This window comes from Dermacentor variabilis, chromosome 1 (assembly GCF_050947875.1).
Source record: "Dermacentor variabilis isolate Ectoservices chromosome 1, ASM5094787v1, whole genome shotgun sequence".
Taxonomy (NCBI): Eukaryota; Metazoa; Arthropoda; class Arachnida; order Ixodida; family Ixodidae; genus Dermacentor; species Dermacentor variabilis.
The window spans coordinates 137284567-137307767 of NC_134568.1; the positions used below are offsets into that span (position 1 = coordinate 137284567).

At 46.4% G+C, this 23201-nt stretch overlaps 1 protein-coding gene across 2 annotated transcripts in view; it reads right to left on the reverse strand.

Annotated features, from left to right (window-relative positions):
- Positions 1 to 23159, reverse strand: part of LOC142585185 (putative helicase MOV-10) — a 91554-nt gene extending 68395 nt beyond the window's left edge. The window contains exons 1-2 of one of the 2 annotated variants that reach the window (XM_075695744.1): positions 22993 to 23159; positions 22547 to 22678 (exon numbers count right to left, since the gene is read on the reverse strand). In XM_075695744.1, coding sequence (XP_075551859.1) covers positions 22547 to 22674 — 128 coding nt within the window. In that variant the 5' untranslated portion in view covers positions 22675 to 22678; positions 22993 to 23159. Of the gene's footprint in view, positions 1 to 22546; positions 22679 to 22992 lie in introns of those variants that run through there. The other variant, XM_075695753.1, reaches the window with a different exon arrangement.
- Between the last annotated feature and the right edge of the window lie 42 nt (positions 23160 to 23201).

Sequence of the window (23201 nt, forward strand, 5' to 3'; positions counted from 1 at the left end):
GAGCTCTTTCGAGGCCCTGTAACGGGGGTTTAGCCCTTTCTGGAGCGTTCGAGGAAGCCTCGCCGCTCCTTAGGCGCTTGGTGCGCCGTGAGGATAGGTGAAGTGTCCATTGCCTCTTGTGAGGCGCCGGACAAGCGCTCTTGCGAGCGGGAAGTTTTCCGAGAAAATCCCGCCTCGGAGGGCAAGACCCCTGCGCCCACCAGCCCGGAGGTCGATGGGGCTCCCGGTGGGATTTGGCCGCGCCGGCTGTTGCCAGCGCTGGAAGGGCCCGGGGAGGTTGAGGCAGCCTTCACTGCGCCTACCTTCGGGGCCGCTATCGGTCCTGCGGGATCGCTGCGTGTAGCGAAGGTTGCCGCAGATAACTCTTGTGGTGCCGGCAACCCAAGGGTAGCCTGGCCTGTTTGCTGGTTGGAGGGAGTAGGCTTACCTACTTCCACCCTGGGGGCAGGAGCCAAAGGTACCTGCTCGCTGCACGCGGGCTGGGCACTTGGCAATGGCCGCTGCGACGCTGCCCCCCCCCCGCGCGCCGCATCAGCATAAGGTGTGCTGTGGAACGGTGAGCACCTCTTACGGGCTTCCTTAAAAGAAATGTTTTCTTTGACTTTGAGGGTGATTATTTCTTTTTCTTTCTTCCAGTTCAGACAGGAGCGTGAGTAGGCTGGATGGTGACCACTGCAGCTCACAAAGTGAGGTGTGCCACTGCAGTTGTCGGAGGGGTGACCCTGGACTCCACACTTTGCACAAGTTATTTGACCACGGCAGCTCTGCGAGCCATGGCCGAACCTCTGACATTGGAAACACCGTCCAGGGTTGGGGATATATGGTCGCACATTTAACCTGATGTATCCTGTTTCGATGGTTTCTGGCAGTACGCTGGAGGCAAATGTTAGGACAAGATGCTTAGTGTGGATTTCCTTGTTGTCTCGTCTAAGTACAATACGTTTTACATTAGTGACATTTTGTTCTTTCCACCCTTCCAGGAGTTCAGCTGGTAGGGGTTGGCAGTCGTAGCTGTAGGGAGGATCTTGACTCTCGTTGGGACTTAGGCGGGCAGGATTTATTTACAGTATTTACATTTTAAACACGTGATACACTTACACTGTCTAGCGTGACTCCCAAATGGAGCACGCAAGACGAACATACAGCACACAGCTCACGTGTACATTGACGAGCACAGACGAGCACACTGTAGCAGCGACAAACAGCTGCTTATAAACACTCCGCTCGACGTCATAGTTCGACGTCATCGTAGATGACCCGCCTTTTTGGAGGAGGCGGGCTCTCGACTTGGAGGAGGAGGGCTCACGCACCTTGGATTCCCAGAACCCATGTTGAGCGCGTCCCCTTAGCCAGGTGGTCACGCCTAACCGCAGCCGGCGCCTCTAAATTCCAGAGCGGACCTCGCACAGTGGCCTCCACCGCTGTCCATTGTCTGGCGCCTTCAAAGGTCCGTGAAAAGGCACCGCGGCGGGTGTTGAAGGCTTCCATGGTATCTTCGGGGAAGCTCGCCACGCTCGCAGCTGGCTGCGAAAACTTGCATGTTGCCACCTCGGCAGACCATTCCTCACAAGCTTCTGTCAAATCTTGGAGGTCTGCCTCTGACACGACTCCCCGTGAGCTATTCATTGTTCGGTGTTGTGTAACAGAAACTGGTATGTTACCAAATGTCACAAGACTGCCAAGCTTCTCGTATTGATGTTTCTGAGGGATCTCAAGGAGAAGGTGCCCGCTAGCCATTTTCGTTACTTCACAACCTGACCCTATGGCTTCGGTTAAAGATTTTGCAACTATGAAAGGGGAAATGAATCTGGCCTGTTTTTCGGAGTTCTTGCTGTGCACAACATGCTATTTCGGATAGGTCTCTTGTTCTGTTGAAGCATGTGGTTAGGTCATCGGCGCGTCCCCTCTTTTGAGGGTGACGATCAAGTATGCGGGGAAACGGGTGTTCCCATAGTACTTTCTTTTCTTTTCGGCGGCAATGGCGGCCACCCACCACGGAGCCCAACTTGGGGACGCTGCAGCACTTAACGGGTAAGGCTGCAGGCGCCAACCGTACATTGCCACTATAAGCTAATATATTATACCCAAGGGAGGGCACATAAACAAGGTTATAGCCCTAGCCCCCTAGGAAAATTAGGAAGTGACGCAAGAGAAGAGATGAAAGGACAGTAAAAGAAAGAAGATAGAGAAGAAAAAGGTTGAAGAGGCAGACAGGAAAAGGCGACTGCCGATTTCCCCCGCGTGGGTCAGTCCGGGGGCGCCGTCTACGTGAAGCAGAGGTCAAAGAGGTGTGTTGCCTCCGCCGGGGGGCCTTAACGGTCCGAACATCCGGCATCGGCTCAACCCCCAGGATCGCCCTTTCCCCGGACACGGCTACGCCGCGCACGGCTGCAAGCGGGAGGGTCCAATCCTCGTGTGCTCGGGTACGTGGTGTCGCAACACACCAAACGCCTGCTGCCGCAGACGCCCCTGCGGGGTATTTGCGTCTAATTCAGTGCATTGCATCAGAATGTGAAGCACAGTAAGTGGCTTACCACATTTATCACACGTGGGTGGATCACCACCGGACAAGAGGTACGCATGTGTACTGTATGTGTGTCCTATCCTAAGTCTGCAAAATGTTGCTTCTGTACGGCGGTTCTTTGATACCGGCGGCCACTTGCCAAGATACGGCTTGATAACATGTAGTTTATTTTCCGTTTTTTTATCCCACAACCGCTGCCAGTAAGCTCTGAGCTTTTTCCTTAGGGAGGGCTTGAGGCCCAGAACAGGGACAGTCGTGGAAGAGTTAGCAGCGTTCGTGTGGACGGGTGTGGCTAGCGGGTCAGCCAACGTTTCCTTCCACTCGGTGCCCCGGCACCCAGCATACCACGATATGCTGCTTGGACGCATAGGTGGTGCATAATACTGTGTAAAGACATAGAATTACAGGGTTCTTATATTTTTTTGACAGTTTTTAAAGCACTTACGACGTTCAGAGTCTGTATATAACTGCCTTTCGGATATTAAATTATTTAATGTGTTTAACGGCGGCCAATATCGCGTAGGTCTCTGCTGTGAAAATACTTGTGTAACGTTGCAGAACACAGGCATCCGAAAAGGATGGAGCGACCGCTGCGTAAGACACGCCAGAATAACACTTCGATGCGTCTGTGAAAAATTCAGGAGAGGAGTACTTGTGCTGTAATTTATTTTCTGTTTCTTTATCCCACAAGCGCTGCCAGAAATCCCTTAGCTTTTTTCTTATTGAGGGCTTGAGGTCCATTACAGGGACAGTCGTGGAAGTGTCTGCAGCGTTCGCGTGGACGGATGTGACTAGCTAGTCAGCTAACACGTTTCCCTCTATCTCTCGGTGCCCCGGCACCCAGCATAAGACGGTATGCTGCTTGGACGCATAGGTGGTTAGTAATGCTGAGTACAGAGAAATAATTACAGGGTTTTGATATTTCTTGACAGTTTTCAAAGTACTTACGACGCTCAAAGAGTCTGTGTATATAACTGCCTTTGGGATATTAAATTCTTTAATGTGTTTAACGGCGGCCAATATCGCGTAGGTCTCTACTGTGAAAATACTTGTGTAAGGGTGCAGAACACCGGCATCCGAAAAGGATGGACCGACCGCTGCGTAAAATACGCCAGAATTACGCTTCGATGCGTCTGTAAAGAATTCAGGAGAGGAGTATTTATGCTGCAATTCGAGGAAGTACATTCGGATATGCGCGACAGGCGCGCCCTTTGTAACAGGTATACGAAAGATGTATCACAGTGTATAGGTTGCCACTGCCACGGCGGGGGCCGTATAGCAGGGGGCATACGGTGGTATTCAAGTAGTGTAACCCTTGTTTCTTCAGCTATGCCTCTAACACGCAGTGAGAAAGGCTGCGCCACTGTGGGCCGGTTGCAAAAAAGTTGAGAACTAGACAAATCGTTTAAGGTGTAATATGCGGGGTGCTGACTGTTTCCGTTAACTCTAAGAAAATAGATGAAAGACGAATATGTTCTCTGCAGTTGAAGGGACCATTCATCCGATTCAACGTACAGGCTTTCCACTGGGCTTGTTCTAAAGGCGCCTGTGTACAGGCGAATTCCTAAGTGGTGGACAGGGTCTAGCATCTTTAGAGCAGATGGAGTAGCCGACTGGTAAACTATGGCTCAATAGTCTAGTCGTGTGCGTATGAGACTTTTATACAAGTTCATGTGACATTTTCTATCACTGCCCCAGGCTGTGCGTGAGAGCACCTTTAAGATATTCATTGTTTTTAAGATATTTTATGTGCTCTACAAAGGTTAGTTTTGCATCTAAGATTATGCCTAAAAATTTATGTTCCCTATTTATAGGCAGATGCTCACCATACAACACAATTTCAGGATCAGGGTGCAGGCCTCTTTTTCTAGAGAAAACAACACAGGTGCTTTTTTGTGGGTTCAGTCTGAACCCGTTCTCATCAGCCCATTTGGAGACCTTGTTAAGACCAAGCTGGACCTGTCGCACACAGATTGCGAGAGAACTTGATTGAAATCCTATCTGCACATCGTCAACATATGTTGAATAAAAGATGTTATGTGGTATGTGTAGACGCAGAGAATTCATTTTTACTATAAAGAGCGTGCAGCTGAGCACCCCGCCCTGCGGCACTCCAGTCTCCTGTACAAATTTCCGTGACAAAACATCGCCCACTCGAACACGGAATGTGCGATTAGACATAACTTTCGATAACATTGAACGTATTACCGCGTATACCTAAGTGTGAGGTCTCTCAATATCCCAAACCGCCACGTAGTATCATAGGCTTTCTCCATATCAAGGAATACAGATAAGAAAGACTGCTTATGAACAAAAGCTTCACGGATACGTGCCTCGATACGTATGAGATGGTCACTGGTGGATCGACCCTCCCGAAACCCGCACTGGTATGGGTTGAGCAATTTGTTTGTTCGAGGAAGTGTAGTAGGCGACATTTAACTTTGCAGAGGCAACTTGTTAATGCTATAGGTCTAACTTGATACAGAGGAAGGATCCTTTCCGTTGTTCAGAATTGGAATCATAATAGCCTCCTTCCAAACGAAGGGGATCTCGCCGGAAAACCATATAACGTTGTAAAGGGAAAGGAGTTTTTTATTCTTTTGTTTCGGAGGGTAGTTGTTTCAACATCTCATATATATCGCGGTTTGAACCTGGGGTGGATGTATTACAACAGTTCAGTGCTGCCTGCAGTTCTGCTATGCAGAATGGTTCGTTGTACGCCACGCTTTTTGCACATTTTCTTTCTAACTTTTGCTGTTCTATTCGCGTTTTGTACTTTAGGAAGGTTTCGGAGTAGTGTGAGGAGCTCGATATGCATTCAAAATGTGCACCAAGAAAGTTGGCTCGAGATTCCAGGCTTTCTCCGTTGCTATTTACTAAAGGTAAAGAATACGCTTGTTGCTCGTTAACTTTCTTCACACTATTCCAGACTTTTCTCGTCTATGTACGAGTTGATGCTTGATATAAACTTTGCCCAACACTCTCGTCTTGCTTGTCGGCGCGTTCTCCTTGCCTGGGATTTGACATGCTTAAATTTTTCCAGGCTTTCTGCTGCTGGCGAATCGCGAAGCAGCGCCCACGCTTTATTCTTGTTCTTCCGTGCTTGCCTACATGCATGGTTCCACCAGGAAACACGCCGCGTGGAACCCATGCCGCTCGCTTGAGTAATACATTTACAGGCGGCATCAAGTATCAAAGCTGTAAAATATGTAACAGCATCATCTATGGTTATACCGGACAGCTCAGTCCACGTCATGTGAGTAAGAGTTCGTATACCGTTCCCAATCGGCTGAGTCAACCTTCCGCCGAGGGACATGCGGGGGAAGTTGATCTTGTTTCGGCATACTTAGGATTATTGGGAAGTGGTCACTCCCATACGAGTTATTAAGCACATTCCATTTAAAATAGGGTAAAAGCGTCGGCGATAAAATGCTAAGGTTTATGGCAGAGTATGACTTATACATTAACGACCTCCCAACAGACATATCATCCACAATAAGTCTATTCGCCGATGACTGTGTTATTTACCGTCGTGTCACTACTAACACTGACCAATCCATTCTGCAAAATGACCTAAATTCTATTGACAAGTGGTGCTCACGCTGGATGATGGAACTAAATGTCTCCAAATGCAAGTTAATGCATGTATCACGTAAACGCTCTACATCCAAATTTCTATACTCTTTGGGCTCTGTGAATTTATCCGAGGTCGACAGTTACCGCTACCTTGGCGTTATCATCACTAACAAACTAAATTGGTCGAACCACATCCAACAAATAACAGCCGATGCTTCATGATCCCTTAACTATATTAAAAGATCCCTATCCTTGTCTCCTCCGTCGATTCGTAAACTAGCATATGAAATTTTCATCCGTACCAAATTAGAATACGCGTCTACAATTTGGAATCCACATCAAAAGTACTTGACTGACACTTTAGAAGCTACTCAAAATCGTGCCTCCCGCTTTATCTTATCGAATTATGACAACACTATCAGCGTTACTAACTTAAAGTTATCCATTGGTCTACCCCTTTTAGCATCAAGACGCATAATTTCGCAACTCTGCCTATTCCATAAAATGTACTATAACTTTCCTGACCTTCGTTCCTCACTTTTATTTCCACCCATTCGCTCATCACATCGTCTATTCAATTCTTTATATATCCAACGCCTTCATGGTTCTACAAACGCTTTTAACAAATCATTCCTTCCCTCTGCAATAGAACAATGGAACTCGCTCCCGGAATCCATTGTTGTAGAGCGAAACCCTTCGAAATTTCGAGCGTTACTAACCACCCATATTTGCAGCTAATTATGCATAAACCTGTTCTTTTTAGTGTCTTTTCAGTTGTTGCCTTTTTTTTTTGCTTTGTACATGACTATTCATTCGATGTTTGTATTATTGTTTTGCCTCCCCCTTACGTAATACCCCACATGGGGCCCTTAAGGGAATAATAAATGATGAATGATGATGATGAGAGTATGACTTGTTAGCCATGTTAAAATACATGGGCTCCGTATTCAAGAGACATGCTCCAGAGGAAAAGAGCAGCTGTTCAATAACGCGACCTCGCGCATCACAGCGTGAATCGCCCCACAAACTACTGTGTGCATTAAAATCACCAAGAATCAGATAAGGCTCTGGGAGCTCATCTATTAATGATTCTAAGTCGCGTCTGTGAAGCTGATAATGTGGTGGTATAAACAAGGAGCAGATGGTAATGAGTTTGTTTAAAAGCACGGCTCGAACGGGACCAGTGCCTCAAGGGCCGTTTGGAGCTTCAAATGTTGGCACTTATCAGCAATGATGGCTACACCGCCAGATGATGCGACAGCATCCTCGCGGTCTTTCCGGAAAGACATGTATTGTTGGAGGAAGTTGGTGTGCTTGGAAGTTAGATGTGTTTCTTGCACACACAGCACTTTAGGTTTAAACTTAGAGAGAATTTCTTGGACGTCATCTAGGTTTCTTAATAGTCCTCTAACATTCCACTGTATGATGTCGTCCATGTTGGAAAAAAAAGTTGTGCTGTGTCTCAAAAGGGAGGAGAGTGACTTACTTTACAGAGCCTTTGTTAGGCCTTGTAATTGGTGTTTTGTCTTTTTTGGAGCAGTCAAGAGAACCTCGCCGCTCCTTCGACGCTGCCTGCGTCGTTTGGCTTGGACTGGTGTCCATAGCGTCTTGCGAGGCACTGGACACCCGCTCCAGAGAAGTGATGTGTGCGTCGCATAGACTTCATCTCAAGCGACGAAGTCTTCGTCCCCACCGGGCTGGAGGTCGACAGGGCCCCTGTGGCCTCTGCGGTGCCCCGGCTGCTGCCGGATCTTGAAGAGGCCACTGGTGTGGACACTGAGAGCTGGCAGGGCAGCGTTGGCTGCTCCCACCGTAGGGCCGGGTGGCGTTAGCCTGGACACGCTAGGCGTGGTCCGGGCTGCCGCAGAGGCCGTTGTGGTGCCGCCCCCTGTTGCACCACTTCAGCGAAAGATGTTTTCAATTAGAATAACGAGGAGATTAGTTGTCGTGCTTCACGGAATGTTATATTCTCCTTAAATTTTACAGTAATTATTTCGTTTTCTTTCTTCCAGGCTGGACAAGCTCTGGAGTATGCAGGGTGACTGCCGTAGCAGTTCGTACAATGTATCTCATTATTGCAGTCGTCAGCAGAGTGACCGGTTGTGCCGCACTTTGCGCACATAAGCTGCCCTCGGCAGCTCTAGGATGCGTGACGAAATCTCTGACATCAAATCAAAATCAAATCAAAGTTTTATTTCATCTCTCAAGAAAGAGAGAAAGGGCGTGGCGAGAAAAAGCTGCATTACTGCAGCTTGACTAAGCCCGGCCCCCTATGGTACAATTCGACAGTGTGCAGCAGTAGCATAGGTACATAAGTCAAGGCAAGATGTGAAGCAACGTCACGGGTTCGGAATGTAAGGTGGAACATGACGTTTTGCACAGCCGGTTTCAAGAGTCTCAGGCAAAGTAGTCGAGCTGAAAGTGAGTATCAAATGCTTTGTTAGGACTTCGTTGTCATTCCGTCTGATTTTGATGCGCTGCACATGGATTACGCCTTGGTCCATCTATCCATCCAGAAGTTCTTCATTAAATGTCATTAGGTCTTCATCTGCTACTACGCCTTTTACTGTGTTCATAGTTCGGTGTGCGCTCACAGTAACAAGGATGTTACCAAAGGCTACGAGGTGTGCGAGTCTGTTGTGTTGTTCCTTGTCTTTTAGTTCGAGGAGTAAATCCCCATTTGCCATCTTTGCTACCTTAGAACCATTTCCAATGGTCTCTTTTAGGCACTTGGCCACAAGGAATGGTGAAATTGCTCTTGCTTTTGTGGATGATTGTTCACAGTGAAGGACGTGGAATTTCGGGAAAGTTTCTTTGTTTTCGGGCAAGAATAGCGAGGTTGCATCGGTGCGTACCCTTATCGAGACACGATCGGTTGAAAAAGGGTTCGAGGATCTCATAGAAAAGAGTGATTTGTTCGGCAACGGCGTCTGCCACCCACCACGGACTTGGCAGAACTTGTGAACAAGTCTGCACAGCGCCAGCAGTATGCCGTTACTATAATAACCCAATATGGTATACCCAAGGTAGGACAGCCACACCAGGTTAACCCTAGCCGCCAGGAAAAATCGAAGTGAATGGAAAATATGAGAAGACAGGAAATATTAAAAGTGGAAGAGAAAGACGAAGATGAGGGTAGAGAGAGACAGGAAAAGGCGACTGCCGATTTCCCCCAAGTGAGTCAGTCTGAAGGTGCCGTCTGTGTGAAGCAGAGGCCAAAGAGGTGTGTTGCCTCGGCCGGGGGGCCTCAAAGGCCCGAACACCCGGCATCGGCTCAACCCCCAGGATCCCCCTTTTCCTAGACACGGTTAAGCCGCGCACGGCTACACGCGGGAGGGTCCAACGCTCGTGTGCTCGGGTACGTGGTGTCGCAAAACACCGAACGCCTGCTGACGCAGACGCCCCTGAGGGGTTTGCTGGCTCTGTGACAGAACCTAGTGTCCGCCCTGGAAATGTCCCTACCGCCACTCTTTTATCGCCTTTCATCCTCTCCACAATTGCTTCTGAGCACCTGGCCAGGTTTGAGTCGCCGGCGACAATACCCTTTCACTCTCTCCTACCTTTCCCTGCTTCCCTTTGTCCTTTTCCGCGTGATTCGGACTCGACAAGGGGCATTGTCCCCTGTGCTCATGCTTTTTCCGCGTGGCGGCCTCAAGGTAGGTGCCGCTCTTTCCAGCTAACCCTTCACGTTGCACACATTCCACGTACTTTGCTAGCACTCCCTCTCCTCACGTCGGGGGACTGCGTTCCATTGTCAAGCACATTCTCGTTCACAATGGCGGCCCTGTTCAGCTTTTCCTTGGCTGCTTCAAGTCTTTTTTCAACTACCTCCCGTGCATCACGCTCCCGATTTAGCTCATTTTTGAGCTCTTCCACCTGTTTGACAAGCTCTTCCTGGAAAGCCTCCATTTTCTGCAGCCTAGTATCGACATCACAGTTTTTGCTGGTTGATTCGATTCCCTCTCCAATCTCATCCGGCCCATCTGCCTTGAGGGACCCCCCGTGCACTGCCTGCTTTCCCGGCTTTCTTGCCATGTATTACACGGCTTTTTCTGATGCAAATACTATAATACTTCAATAATGCAGGGCACGTGCCTTTTAGCAAAACTCTACGCACAGGATCCAAATCCTCAAAATGTCGCAAAGCAACTCTCACCACTGTTTCAAAAGCAATCGATGCCGCGGAGACCCAAGGTATGAGACGCCCTCGCACGCGCTCAACCATGCGACCACGCTCTCACTTTGCTACCAAAACATGCACAGTAAAACCACTAATAGCAATTAGTCTTGCCACCTCCAAGCTACCATTTAAAGGCTACAAATACTCAACGTCCCACCCGGCTGTACGTGTTGAAGCACATGGCGCGAAAGGACGCTCTAACCATCTTGCAAAACCAAATGTGCATGAAACACCCGCGCACACAAATTACGAGACAAAAAAGGGGAAAAAAAGAAAACCACCCGATTACTATTTAAAGGCAAAAAAAAATCAGCAAATCAAAAACAGAAGCAAGCTCAAACCATGCACAAAAACTTATGATTTCGTCGCCGTCACGGAGCCCCGAAGAGCACGTCCATTCGCCACAAAATCTCAAGCTTCCTCCTAGTCGCGTGCGCCATCTTGAGACGCGCGGCGCGCTGCCGTCGGAGCACCTCGGTAAGTTACAGAGACAGCTTACACGTTAGGACGTGGCACATGTACATACGTCGCGAACCGCAAATTACCGTGGCGGTGAGCAGACGACGCGGCGCGGAGTCGCCCCGTCGCAGGGCATTTTGCTTTTTTTTTAATCACGTACGCGCAGGAACGAGTGGTGATGACAGCGATAACAGCGACGCGGCAGCGTCCGAGCTGCGAGGCACGTTCGAAACAATGACAGAGTGAAAACCGTCTTGTGTTGTGCGCTAGATGCAGAAATGAAACACCAACATGCCCAACCTTACGCTACTTCAAGTAAAATGGTTCGTTAAGAAATGCGGCCTATGAACTTTTGCCGTTCGGTGCAGAGGGCTTTGTGTTGATTTATTCGAGAAGGTTGCGCGCCGGAGCTTCTGGAAAAGCATGGTGCGCCAGTTTTGTAAAAGAAATGTGGCCATACACCTAAAGCCGTACAGGTGCAATATTTGCAGTATGGCAATAACGCGCTCTCTCAACCTCTGTACAAGGCTATGTGCGCTCGAGCGTTGTTAGCTGTTGCATTGGGCTGAAGATTTAATTGTGTATACGGAGACATTACCGTAGAAAGTGTCTTGTTTCTCAGCATTTATTACAGTGCTTCCTTGACAGAGCCATTCTTTTTGATGACGTACATTAATACCAGAGCCAGTCGCTGTGTTAGATCAGAAAAATATGCATGAGACGAAGGAACGTAGCATCTTCACTCAAAAGCTATAAGGCTCCAGTATCGCTTACCTTCTGCCTCTGTCATTCTACGTATTGTAGGAATATCCACTTTTCCTTCCTCAAAATGTACTCTACAGCCAACGGACACCATGCATATTCAAGGACACATTTCCAAGTATCAGAGGACGATTGCAACGCTTCGAAGACAGCAGGTGAAGAGCCCAGCACTAGAGTTTTAGAATTGGGGGCGCAAGGCACTGGGCCCCCAAGCCGCGTTGCGTCGGTTGCTCTTGGGTTTAGATGAGCAGCAGAGTTTGAGGATTGGGTCGAACGCAGACAGCGTTGGGTTGAGCGCTCGGGGCGCCGCAGTGTGGAAAAATAGACAGGTGCTAGAAAGCAAAAAAAAAAAAAAAAGAAAAAACAAGGAACCTTTTTTCTTACAAGTGAAAACGAACAGAATGCATTTTTGAGCAAAAAGAGCGAACAATGTAAGAAACGTAATCACTGTGTTAGTACCGGTTAGTATTACAAATTAAGTGTGCGATTCTAAGCCAAGCAAAGCCAATCGAAGCGAAGTGCTCTTAGTTGGTGTTTTCTTGTGTCGCGCTGCGAAAAAACTGAGTTCACTCGCGTGAAATGGCGAAAATCAGTTGAAGTAAATAAAGTTTGCTCTGCGACCATCTGCTGTACGTCATCACTGTCACCCGCGAGGGCGGCCCAAGACGGCTTGGGGGCCCACGCTAGTTTTCGATTCTTGGGTCTTGGGTTAACGCGAACGCAAGAACCCAAGACTGGCTTGGGTTCTGCGCATGCTCACTTGTGGCGCGCAATTTTCTTGGGTCCCCAAGCCGCTTGGGCCCCCAATTCTAAAACTCTCTACTCGAAGTGCTTATATATACAGGGTGTCCCAGCTAATTTGGACCAAGATTTTGAGAATACCCAAGAGCTCTAGAGAAATCGTACCGACTGCATAGTAGCCGTATGTACTTACGGCCAGCATTTTTTTTTCATCACGAAGTATTACTTTATTAATTACTTTTAATTAGTGAACTTTTTAATTATTGCTGGAATCGCAAACATATCAATTACAAAGTTGTAGGGCACCTTAAATAACCTCCGAATCAAGCATTCATTTCGTGCTGAAGTGGTCCTGGTTGTTTTTTCCAGGAAAAAAACGAAAGCCCGCGAAATACGAAATAGATGCGCACTCGCACGCCGCTACTCAAGCGCCTACAAGCAACCATTGAAAGATATACGGCTGCATTCTCTTATCGCCGCATCGTACAAGGCTCCGCAACGCTGATCAATGCGTCAGCGGCGTGTTCTCTTGAGGCCGCGACCATCGCATAGTGTGAAGCCCTGTGTCGAGCTAATGCTGCCGCTGGTGAAGCCGTGTATCCGTGGCTATTTGCTTGGGAGCGCTTGAGTAGCGGCGCGCGAGCGCCTATCTATTTCGTATTTTGGATGTTTCACGCGCTTTTGCTTTTTCTCGGAAAAACCAACGAGGCAAAGCTGAGCACTTAACAAAAGCTTGATTCGGAGGTTATTTAGGTACCCAACAACTTTGGAATTGATATGTTTGCGATTCAAGCAATAATAAAGAACTTCATCAATTAAAACTAATTAAGTAATTATTCGCTATGAAAAAAATACTGGCCGTAAGTACGACTGCGGCTACTATGCAGTCGGTACGATTTCTCTAGAGCTCTTGGGTATTATTAAAATCTTGGTCCAAGTTAGCTGGGACACCCTGTATATAATTGGCTGAGATGCCAGTATCTTACAGCTGTTTAATGAAGGACTCACCGGATTTACGCATTAAAGATGATGTTGGTGTGTGCCCAATTGTCTGTCTATGTAGCCACTTTATTTTGGCACGCAACCATTCACATACTTTTCTACCTTAATTCCCTTTCCTTCGTAAAAGTACAAAAAAGAGTCATATTTATTCCTTCTGAAACAATCCCATTTAGAGTAAATTATTTGCTGGCTCATCTGTAGTTTTCTTTCCCCCATTATGTTGGTACTTACAACACGTCTTGTGTGTATTGTTATGCTTGTGTAAATTTAAGTTTATTGCAATCACCCCATTAGTTTCCGACTATTCTCTATTATACCGGTGTCACACGGCCACTTTCAATAGCTATCAAGCCCGATCCGGATCGAAATTCTGGACTGCGATTGGCTCCCTCGCGCAGCTTGCGCAGACTCAATCGCGACCGAGAAATTCAAACCGAATCGGGCTTTACAGCGATTGAAAGTCCGCCGTGTGACACCCGTATTACTTGTATTTCGCAGTTTCTTCCCGTTTTCATGTATCTGCCACTTACAATCTTGATGCAATTAATTCTTGTCTGCTATTGCATTTCGCAGTTTCTTCCAGTTGTGATGTATCTGCCAGTTACAATCTTGATGCAATAAATTCTTGTCTGCTATTGCATTTCGCAGTTTCTTCCCGTTTTCATGTATCTGCCACTTACAATCTTGATGCAATTAATTCTTGTCTGCTATTGCATTTCGCAGTTTCTTCCCGTTTTCATGTATCTGCCACTTACAATCTTGATGCAATAAATTCTTGTCTGCTATTGCATTTCGCAGTTTCTTCCCGTTTTCATGTATCTGCCACTTACAATCTTGATGCAATTAATTCTTGTCTGCTATTGCATTTCGCAGTTTCTTCCCGTTTTCATGTATCTGCCACTTACAATCTTGATGCAATTAATTCTTGTCTGCTATTGCATTTCGCAGTTTCTTCCCGTTTTCATGTATCTGCCACTTACAATCTTGATGCAATTAATTCTTGTCTGCTATTGCATTTCGCAGTTTCTTCCCGTTTTCATGTATCTGCCACTTACAATCTTGATGCAATAAATTCTTGTCTGCTATTGCATTTCGCAGTTTCTTCCCGTTTTCATGTATCTGCCACTTACAATCTTGATGCAATAAATTCTTGTCTGCTATTGCATTTCGCAGTTTCTTCCCGTTTTCATGTATCTGCCACTTACAATCTTGATGCAATAAATTCTTGTCTGCTATTGCATTTCGCAGTTTCTTCCCGTTTTCATGTATCTGCCACTTACAATCTTGATGCAATAAATTCTTGTCTGCTATTGCATTTCGCAGTTTCTTCCCGTTTTCATGTATCTGCCACTTACAATCTTGATGCAATTAATTCTTGTCTGCTATTGCATTTCGCAGTTTCTTCCCGTTTTCATGTATCTGCCACTTACAATCTTGATGCAATAAATTCTTGTCTGCTATTGCATTTCGCAGTTTCTTCCCGTTTTCATGTATCTGCCACTTACAATCTTGATGCAATTAATTCTTGTCTGCTATTGCATTTCGCAGTTTCTTCCCGTTTTCATGTATCTGCCACTTACAATCTTGATGCAATAAATTCTTGTCTGCTATTGCATTTCGCAGTTTCTTCCCGTTTTCATGTATCTGCCACTTACAATCTTGATGCAATAAATTCTTGTCTGCTACTGCATTTCGCAGTTTCTTCCCGTTTTCATGTATCTGCCACTTACAATCTTGATGCAATAAATTCTTGTCTGCTACTGCATTTCGCAGTTTCTTCCCGTTTTCATGTATCTGCCACTTACAATCTTGATGCAATAAATTCTTGTCTGCTATTGCATTTCGCAGTTTCTTCCCGTTTTCATGTATCTGCCACTTACAATCTTGATGCAATTAATTCTTGTCTGCTATTGCATTTCGCAGTTTCTTCCCGTTTTCATGTATCTGCCACTTACAATCTTGATGCAATTAATTCTTGTCTGCTATTACATTTCGCAGTTTCTTCCCGTTTTCATGTATCTGCCACTTACAATCTTGATGCAATTAATTCTTGTCTGCTATTGCATTTCGCAGTTTCTTCCCGTTTTCATGTATCTGCCACTTACAATCTTGATGCAATAAATTCTTGCCTACTATTTTCGTGTTCTTGGCTGTCCAGAAAGCTGACTGATATTGAAGAAACATGACACACTTATTTACGATACTCCATTTGGCGTGAATTATTACAAGTACAATATCACAAATGATAAAGTTCTACTTCCTCATTAACAGTTGGCATAATTGTTGCACTAAATAACAGCTTGAAACATACCGAATATGAATTTAAATAAAGCTGTCATTAAGTGAAACAACAGCTTTGTGCGCTCGTCTTCGCAACATATAAACAGCGGCGCAAGCGCTTGCATGAAATCACTATGCAAGCAACGTTACTGGTCAAAAACAAAAATTAAAACAAACGAAAATGAAATTACGGCTCTAGAAGAGTTAACTGCTGGGCTAGTTGGTGATCTTGCATACTGAAAAGATTTTGTACCAAAAAACAACACACACAAGAAAGACGACACCACGGCGCCCGTGGTGTCGTCGTCTTTCTTGGGTGTGTTTTTTGGCGCAAAATCTGTTCAGTATGAAATTACAGCCTCCGAGATTCGGCGGCGTGCGGCGGCCGTCGTGGAGGCTGGTGAGTTCCGCTGGGTGCGCTGATAGCCAAAGTCCGCTAGTACCTCGGTACCTAGGTAGGACATTAGGCAGTATAATAGCAAAAGCTTGGTGGCGCAACCCACCGCCCCGTTCCAAAGGGGACGCTCATAACATCCATCCATCCATCCGCTAAGTCCGCCGCAGGGAGTTTAGGTTTACGTTTACTATGCCAACACGCATCTCCTTGGCGCGTGTAGATCACCTCGGAACCGCGGCATGTTGTTGCTCCGGTGTCATCTGAGCTGCGTTTTCCTTCGAGTCGAAGACTATTTCCCACGCCAGGTTTGGGGATGCTTCCATGCCTGCCGCTAAATCGCCTCGGTGATACTTTAGCTGATTCACGTGTCGCCTAAAGGTGGCTGTGCCACAATTCACGAGCCATGATCGGCGACACAGTTTTGAGTTCTTGGACAGCTGTTGGTTTTTGTCGGTTGTTTTATCTGTTCGCACGACGAGATCAATAAGCGCCCGTAGCTCACGGTCAAACACTGCTCTAGCTGGTGTAACTCCAGTTATTTGATGGACCGTAGTATGCTACCGAAATAAGAATCGCGAAACTCAAAGGGACCCTTATGCTTGTCGGGCCAGTGCTTTCTTCAGTTCACCAACATATCTTTCAGTTTGGCCGTTGGTTGCAGGGTGATAAGGTACAGAGGTGACGGCTCAGATTCCGTTGTTCCTGTATAATTCTTAAATTTCCGCAGAAATAAATGCTGTCCCGTTAACTGACACCACCTTGCGAGTTATGCCAAATTTTGCAAAAAGTGATTGCATCTCACAAGTGACTGCTGACGGGGAGCATGCGTTGTCAATTCGGAAAAGAGAAAGATGGAACTTGCCCGCTCATTGCATTGCATGTAAAGAATGCAAGCAACATTACGATTCTAGGCAGGAGCGCGAACAATAGCCCGTGAGCTTGTAGAAGCTTTTCACATCGAGGAAAAGGGGCGATGATTGCGTGACACTTATATGTTACTTTGTATTATGCGGGAAACAATTTTTTGCGCAGCTTTTGACTTGAAGCAGGCTTGACTTGCTACCTCCCACTCCTCCCTTTTTTGGCACATGTGGACACTACCTACATATATGCAGCTTCGAAACGAATAAAACCAGTTGGTAGTTTACTCTCTTTCCGTATACTTCGTTTTTTTTCCGTGCTCGTACTTTTGTACGCTCAACTCTTCCTAACATAAGGAGGACACGTGTTTTGAAATTTGTTCCGGCAAGCATTCTTCAGCACTTGTATATCGACGTTAGCGCTTAAAGAAGAACGAACGGTAGCGTGCACAAGCCTGCGCGAAGCTTCTACAATTTCGCGAATATGTGGTGGAGGTCCAAGATAGCCGCCATGTCAGTTTGTTGATTGGCTTAAGGAATATCACGTGCAAGTGTCACATGAAGGATCGCATCGTAAACGTCAATATGAAGTTGCGTGATGATGCACTGGGCGGCCATTGTAGAGATTTTCCGCGATAATTTGTGGTGCGACGAGCCACGCGAATTATGCTAATGAGCGGCCATATGCAATTACGGCCGAGATGCATGCCTATTGACGCATTTTCCCCGTCGTTTGGCGTCACTATAGATTTTGTTCCTAACGCGTACTCATAGCATTTGCATAGCAACAGAACTGCTTGTTGGCCTAGTTAATGCTTGCTAAAAGACATGTTTTTTGCCGCAATTGAACACTCAAAAAAGGAAGACACATAAAGACAACACGGGCCGTGTTGTCTTTATGTGTCTTCCTTTTGTGAGTGCTCAATTGCAGCAAAAAACATGTCATTTGCATAGCGCTCGCGTGGTGCTGGCATTTGTGTTTTGGGCCATCATTAAAAAAAGCGCGTTTATTTGAATATTTGTTGAATATTACGAACCTTTTGCGACATTTCGCACTTTTTACTGATGCGTTCGTACTGGCATCAAGGTTAACACTGTAATGTCCAATGTATCATATATGCCACGCTGAGTTTGATGCTTCAAAATGCGCTTGAATCGCGCGTGCGCACGCAACGATATCGGTGACATTCGGCCGCTTCTAAGCCAGCCGAGTCAGGCTGAGTCACTTGCGTTTCACGAAATACACTCTACACTCTTAGGCATAGTTACACCCTTTGGCTTGCCCCTTCTGCCACACAACGATAATCGTTATCTGCCTTGATGCGTTTCCTTTCTTTAACGCTGCGAGCCCGCAACATTCCAGGAACTAACGGCATGCGCGTTATCAGAAGGAGCACTCCAAAGGGTGTAAACTGTTCTATGCTGATAACGCGCGTGCCGTTCGTTACTGGAAAGTACCGGGCTCGCAGCGTTAAGGAAAGGAAACGCATCAAGGCAGATAACGATTATTGTTGTGTGGCAGAAGGGGCAAGCCAAAGGGTGCAACTTTGCCTAAGAGTGTAAGAACAGTTTACACCCTTTGGCTTGCCCCTTCTGCCACACAAAAATAATCGTCATCTGCCTTGATGCGTTTCCTTTCTTTATTGCTGCAAGCCCGGAACTTTCCAGTGACGAACGGCACGCGCGTTATCAGAAGGGGCACTCCAAAGGGTGTAAACTGTTCTATGCTGATAACGCGCGTGCCATTCGTTACTGGAAAGTTCTGGGCTCGCAGCGATAAAGAAAGGAAACGCATCAAGGCAGATGACGATTATTTTTGTGTGGCAGAAGGGGCAAGCCAAAGGGTGTAAACTGTTCTTAGAGTGATAGCGATAATGTGGCGTCAGATACAACGTAAGTATGCGGTGAAGCCCCGCCAACGCCTTCATAACCGCCAGCCACTGTTCCTCCGCTAGGCTGCAAATAGTTCGTACTTAAATCTTTCCCTGTTACCTAAATAAGGCGGTAACCACGAAAATAGTTATTAGCGCGTAATTTCATACGGATTGACTAGTTACATTATAGTGGAACGGTGAAAGCCTCATTCTTTATTGAACTGAAATAAAATGCTTGCTTCGCTGCGACTATTTATTGTCAAGTTCCACTTCAGTTGGTAGTGAAGTTTCATGAGTAAAACGGGCTCAACAGTGAGATGAACTGTACCGCGGACTTTTGAAGAGCGAAATTCTCAGATTCCATACACTTTGGCCATGTCTGTTGCACACCCCATTGCTTCTGCCGATGAAAAGACTGCAAGAACGGCAGATGGTCCGGATGCATCAAGTACGACGCCATTTTGAAAGTCGCACGATGACGATTTTATTTGCTTCTGTGATTGGCTGGCGGAGTCGCAGAGTCCGCGCGGTCTGTGTGCCTTTGTTGCCAACTGTTTTTTTTTTTTTAGTTTTATCTTACTAGAACCTGCGCTCATCACCACTGGTCGCGTATGCTGTCTCAAGGTAGAAGTGCATTGGCGCCCATACGATGTCTTCATTCCGTTTCTCGTTAACACGCATCCTGGCCAATGAAGCAGACGAGGTCTTGTATGCAACAGACGGCGGAGGCGAGAGACGCTTGACGGAATAATCGTACGCTTTGAGCTAGATGCTTTAACTGCAGAAGAAAACAGGTTTGCTTTATCAAGAACGTTAGGTTCAGTGCCTCCCTTTCAGTTGCTTAGGCGAAACGTAAAGTTTTCGTCACGTTACTACAGCGGCTAGATGGGCCCATCTATAGCCACCGTAACGTGACGAAAGAAAACGGGACCATCAGCGCCATTTTGTAAGCGTCGCGCCTACGTTACGCCTCAAAGAAAATAGAATGTCCAAAATAGAGCTACGGTGGCCGTAATACAGCCATAGCGTGTTTCATGCCGTGGTTACAGCGTACAACTTCATGAACCCGATCGCGACTGGAGATGAAAAAATTCTGATAAAAGTGTTCCAGGGAGTTTTCCGCGTTAGCGCTGTATGATTGGACTGTGACCGTAAATGCGATCTTATGACGCTTAACCAAGTGCTTGAATTTATCTCAACGTTACTAGAATCAGCTCGATCCGTCCCTAAAATATACTGATAGTGACAGTCGAATACATTTATTAGTGCAATAGTAAAACAATGGCCTACTTACTTACCGACAACGGCTTATCAGAGTAATAATGATCTAACTGTAATAGTTGGTGTATAGGAGGCGTCCTGCGTTGGTAGTTCAGTATTTAAATACCCATACAGAAAGAGCGTTGACTCACAATGGCGGAAAAGAACTAGGAAGCTAACCAGTAAATATGCCAGACACGAGGACGGAGAAAGACAGAGCATTAAACGACAGGTTAAAAACGCGTAAGGTAAAAATTGGATAAATTCAATGGAAAAGAAGCATAGTGCGGAACTATATCGATACTGGAAACAGCAAATCAGGAAGGAAGCGTTTTATGATAACTCAAGAGACAGTGCCCTACTCTTTGAAGCTAGGCAGGATGCCTTAGAACGCGGAGCTATATAAGAAAGTTAAAGGGACACTAAAGTGAAAAATGATTTCTTCTGCATCCGTAAATTACCGTTCTACAACACCAAAAACACCACTCTTACAACGATAAGACGTTTGGCAAGCCAGAAAAAGCGCAAGAACGAAATACGGGTGGCGACGCCTACTTAAGTTCCCGCAACTGGGGGCTGTGACGTCATGGATTTTGATGGCATCTTCTAGGGCCTACTAATTATACATAGCGGTACAGATTGACTACATTGTGTTCTAAAGGAACCAAATATTGAACATGGCAAGTTTCGGGAACCTTTATTCAGCCAACGCGGCCCAAATGAGAAAACATACTTTGGAATCCCTAACGTCACGCTGACGTACCGGCGATGGGGTTTCGGCCCGAAATTCAAATACCGATACTTGGACCTTCATTTTCTCATCTAATAACCAAACTTTTTTTTTTAAATGACTGCCTGCGGGGTTCTCAAACAATGCTTCATTAGTCTAAACTGATTTATTGTTTCGCTTTAGTGTCCCTTTAACGAAGAAGAAGACACATGTACTGTGTGTGGTAAATCTGCAGAAACAATAACACCTCATACTAAAATGTGATGATATCCATCCCGATGTCGATGCGGGCACAGTCACGCTTCCCGAGGCTGTAGGGTTCAGAGACAATAGACAGTTTTAGTACTGCGTCATGACGATACGTACGCAGCACGCAACTGCTTTGCGGAACGTAGGAGCGCGTGTCGCGTTAGGGCTTTTAGTACTGCGAAGAGGGCGAGCGTTAGAGGCCGGGCGCGTCGGAGCGCATTGGCCGCGTCCGCCAACACGTCGAACCGTAGGTCGAACTAGACGCTGTTGGTCTCGCTAACGTGATGTAACGTGTGTGCGTGCCCGCTTCGTCGAACTATATTTAGGCCTTTAAGAGACTACCTTTATTACCGATGAAATGCAGGAGTCATATCGAGAAAAATAAAAACCCAGTACTTGCTTTCTGAGGCTGGCACGATCATTTGCGACGAATTGCGCCAAAAGCAGGTCCTGCCTTTCACGCAAACAGAACACACTGAACACTTTCTCCAAAGCAAAGTTCCTATTTTTGCTACGCATTCCCACCGCGCAGGATCCGGGAATGGCTTCTGCGCGTTCACTTCATGCAGCAAAGCCAAATCGTATGCCATTGAAAAGAACAGCCTTCCGCTGGTCGCCTTTGACGCTGCCATTTTGGAAAACTAGTCTCGCGCTCTGCCGAACGAACGAGAACCACGACAGCAGCACGCAAGACTCCCTACGTACGCACGCAAGAATCGGATGCGTGCGTACGCAGCGGCCGCGTACGCATCTCGTACCGTTTGTGCTGCGTTCTGCACATGCGCAGTTTGTAGAACGCAGCGATCTTACGTACGCAACGCCGTTGCGTACGCTACGTACGCAGTACTAAAACTGTCTAATGTAAATATGCGGTGGAAATTAGCAAGAGGCGATTGGAGGATTGGTGGCTCAAAAGCAGAGAGGTGACATAAGGTTAGAAGTGTAAGATGACGTATTTAAAGAAAATGGCGAATTTGAATAACTTACAGCATAGTTAAACAAAAATAAAAAGCTGAGCATGGTGGCAACTGCCATCCCCCCGTTTCAAAGGGGACGCTCCTACTTTCCATCCATCAATCCAGTCTAGTCACGTTCATGCTGAACCTGTGCCTGTTGCTGTGCCCGGACTAGATTGAACTACGCCGCAGAACACTTACTACACTAACTACATCTAAAATTGGACAGATCATTATTCCTCTGATAAGCTGTAAGTAGATGGGGGAAAACGCAGCTTAGTTGTCGAAAAGTCGTTAAGCCAACTAATGATGGAAAAAAATCAAATTCAAACTCTCCACCACATGGTACTCTTGGCTACGGTCCCACATTTGCACTACAGGCATGAAAAACCGCTCTTCACTGTATATTAATAGACTTCGCCCGAAACGCTGTAACTTCAGAAATAGTTAATACTGAGGGCGACGCTGTCAGGTGATGTCATTGTTTAAAGGGGTCCATAGTATACGACCACATATCGCGCACTTTAATTCTTTGAAGCCCGGACTGAAGCACAGTTAGGCTACTGGAGGCGCGTCGATGCACACACAAAAATTTAGCCAGCATGGGAATATTTTACACACTGATGTCATTTGAAGCACACGCCTGCCAAACACACAAACATTTAGTCAGCACGAGGATATACTCAAGACACTTACTCATTCATCCATAAGCTGCATTTCACGTGTTCCATGAAGTGTTCGTTGGACTGCAAGTGAGCAGACAGCTCATTTGGACAGTCCCAGCTGCGACTACATATTTTGCACACTGATGCCATTTGAAGCATGCGCCTGCCAAATAAAATAAAAAGTGGGGGTACCGATCAAAAGTGCACACGACAGGTAAGTGCAATATTATCAAATTCAACGCTGCAGTCTCGAAATTCAAAAACGAAACTAAGCCCACCTTTAATTAAAAGCAACCTTTCATAGGTGACAAAACAACCCGTAAGCACAAGCAATGGCTGTATTAAGAGACAATACTTTTAGAGGCTGTGCATGTTCACGCGTTTACAGCTCAGTTAATTCAATTTCAGAAGTACTGGCATACGCAAAGTACTGCGGTGACTCAAGTGCACGAAAGCAAAAACCAGAGGTATACGAACCACAATATCTTGGCAGCCGGTAGAATAGTGCAGTAATAATGCGAAAACTCTGCTACATTCCCAGACGCCGCGAACAACACAGTGGTATAGTTTTTGGATCGCCCTGCGTCTGCGGTGGCCTACTAGCAGGAAGCGGGGAGGTGTTTTGACAGGTGCACGTGGACGTGGTCACATGGATTATACGGGAACTTTCCAACTAAATCAGTCGC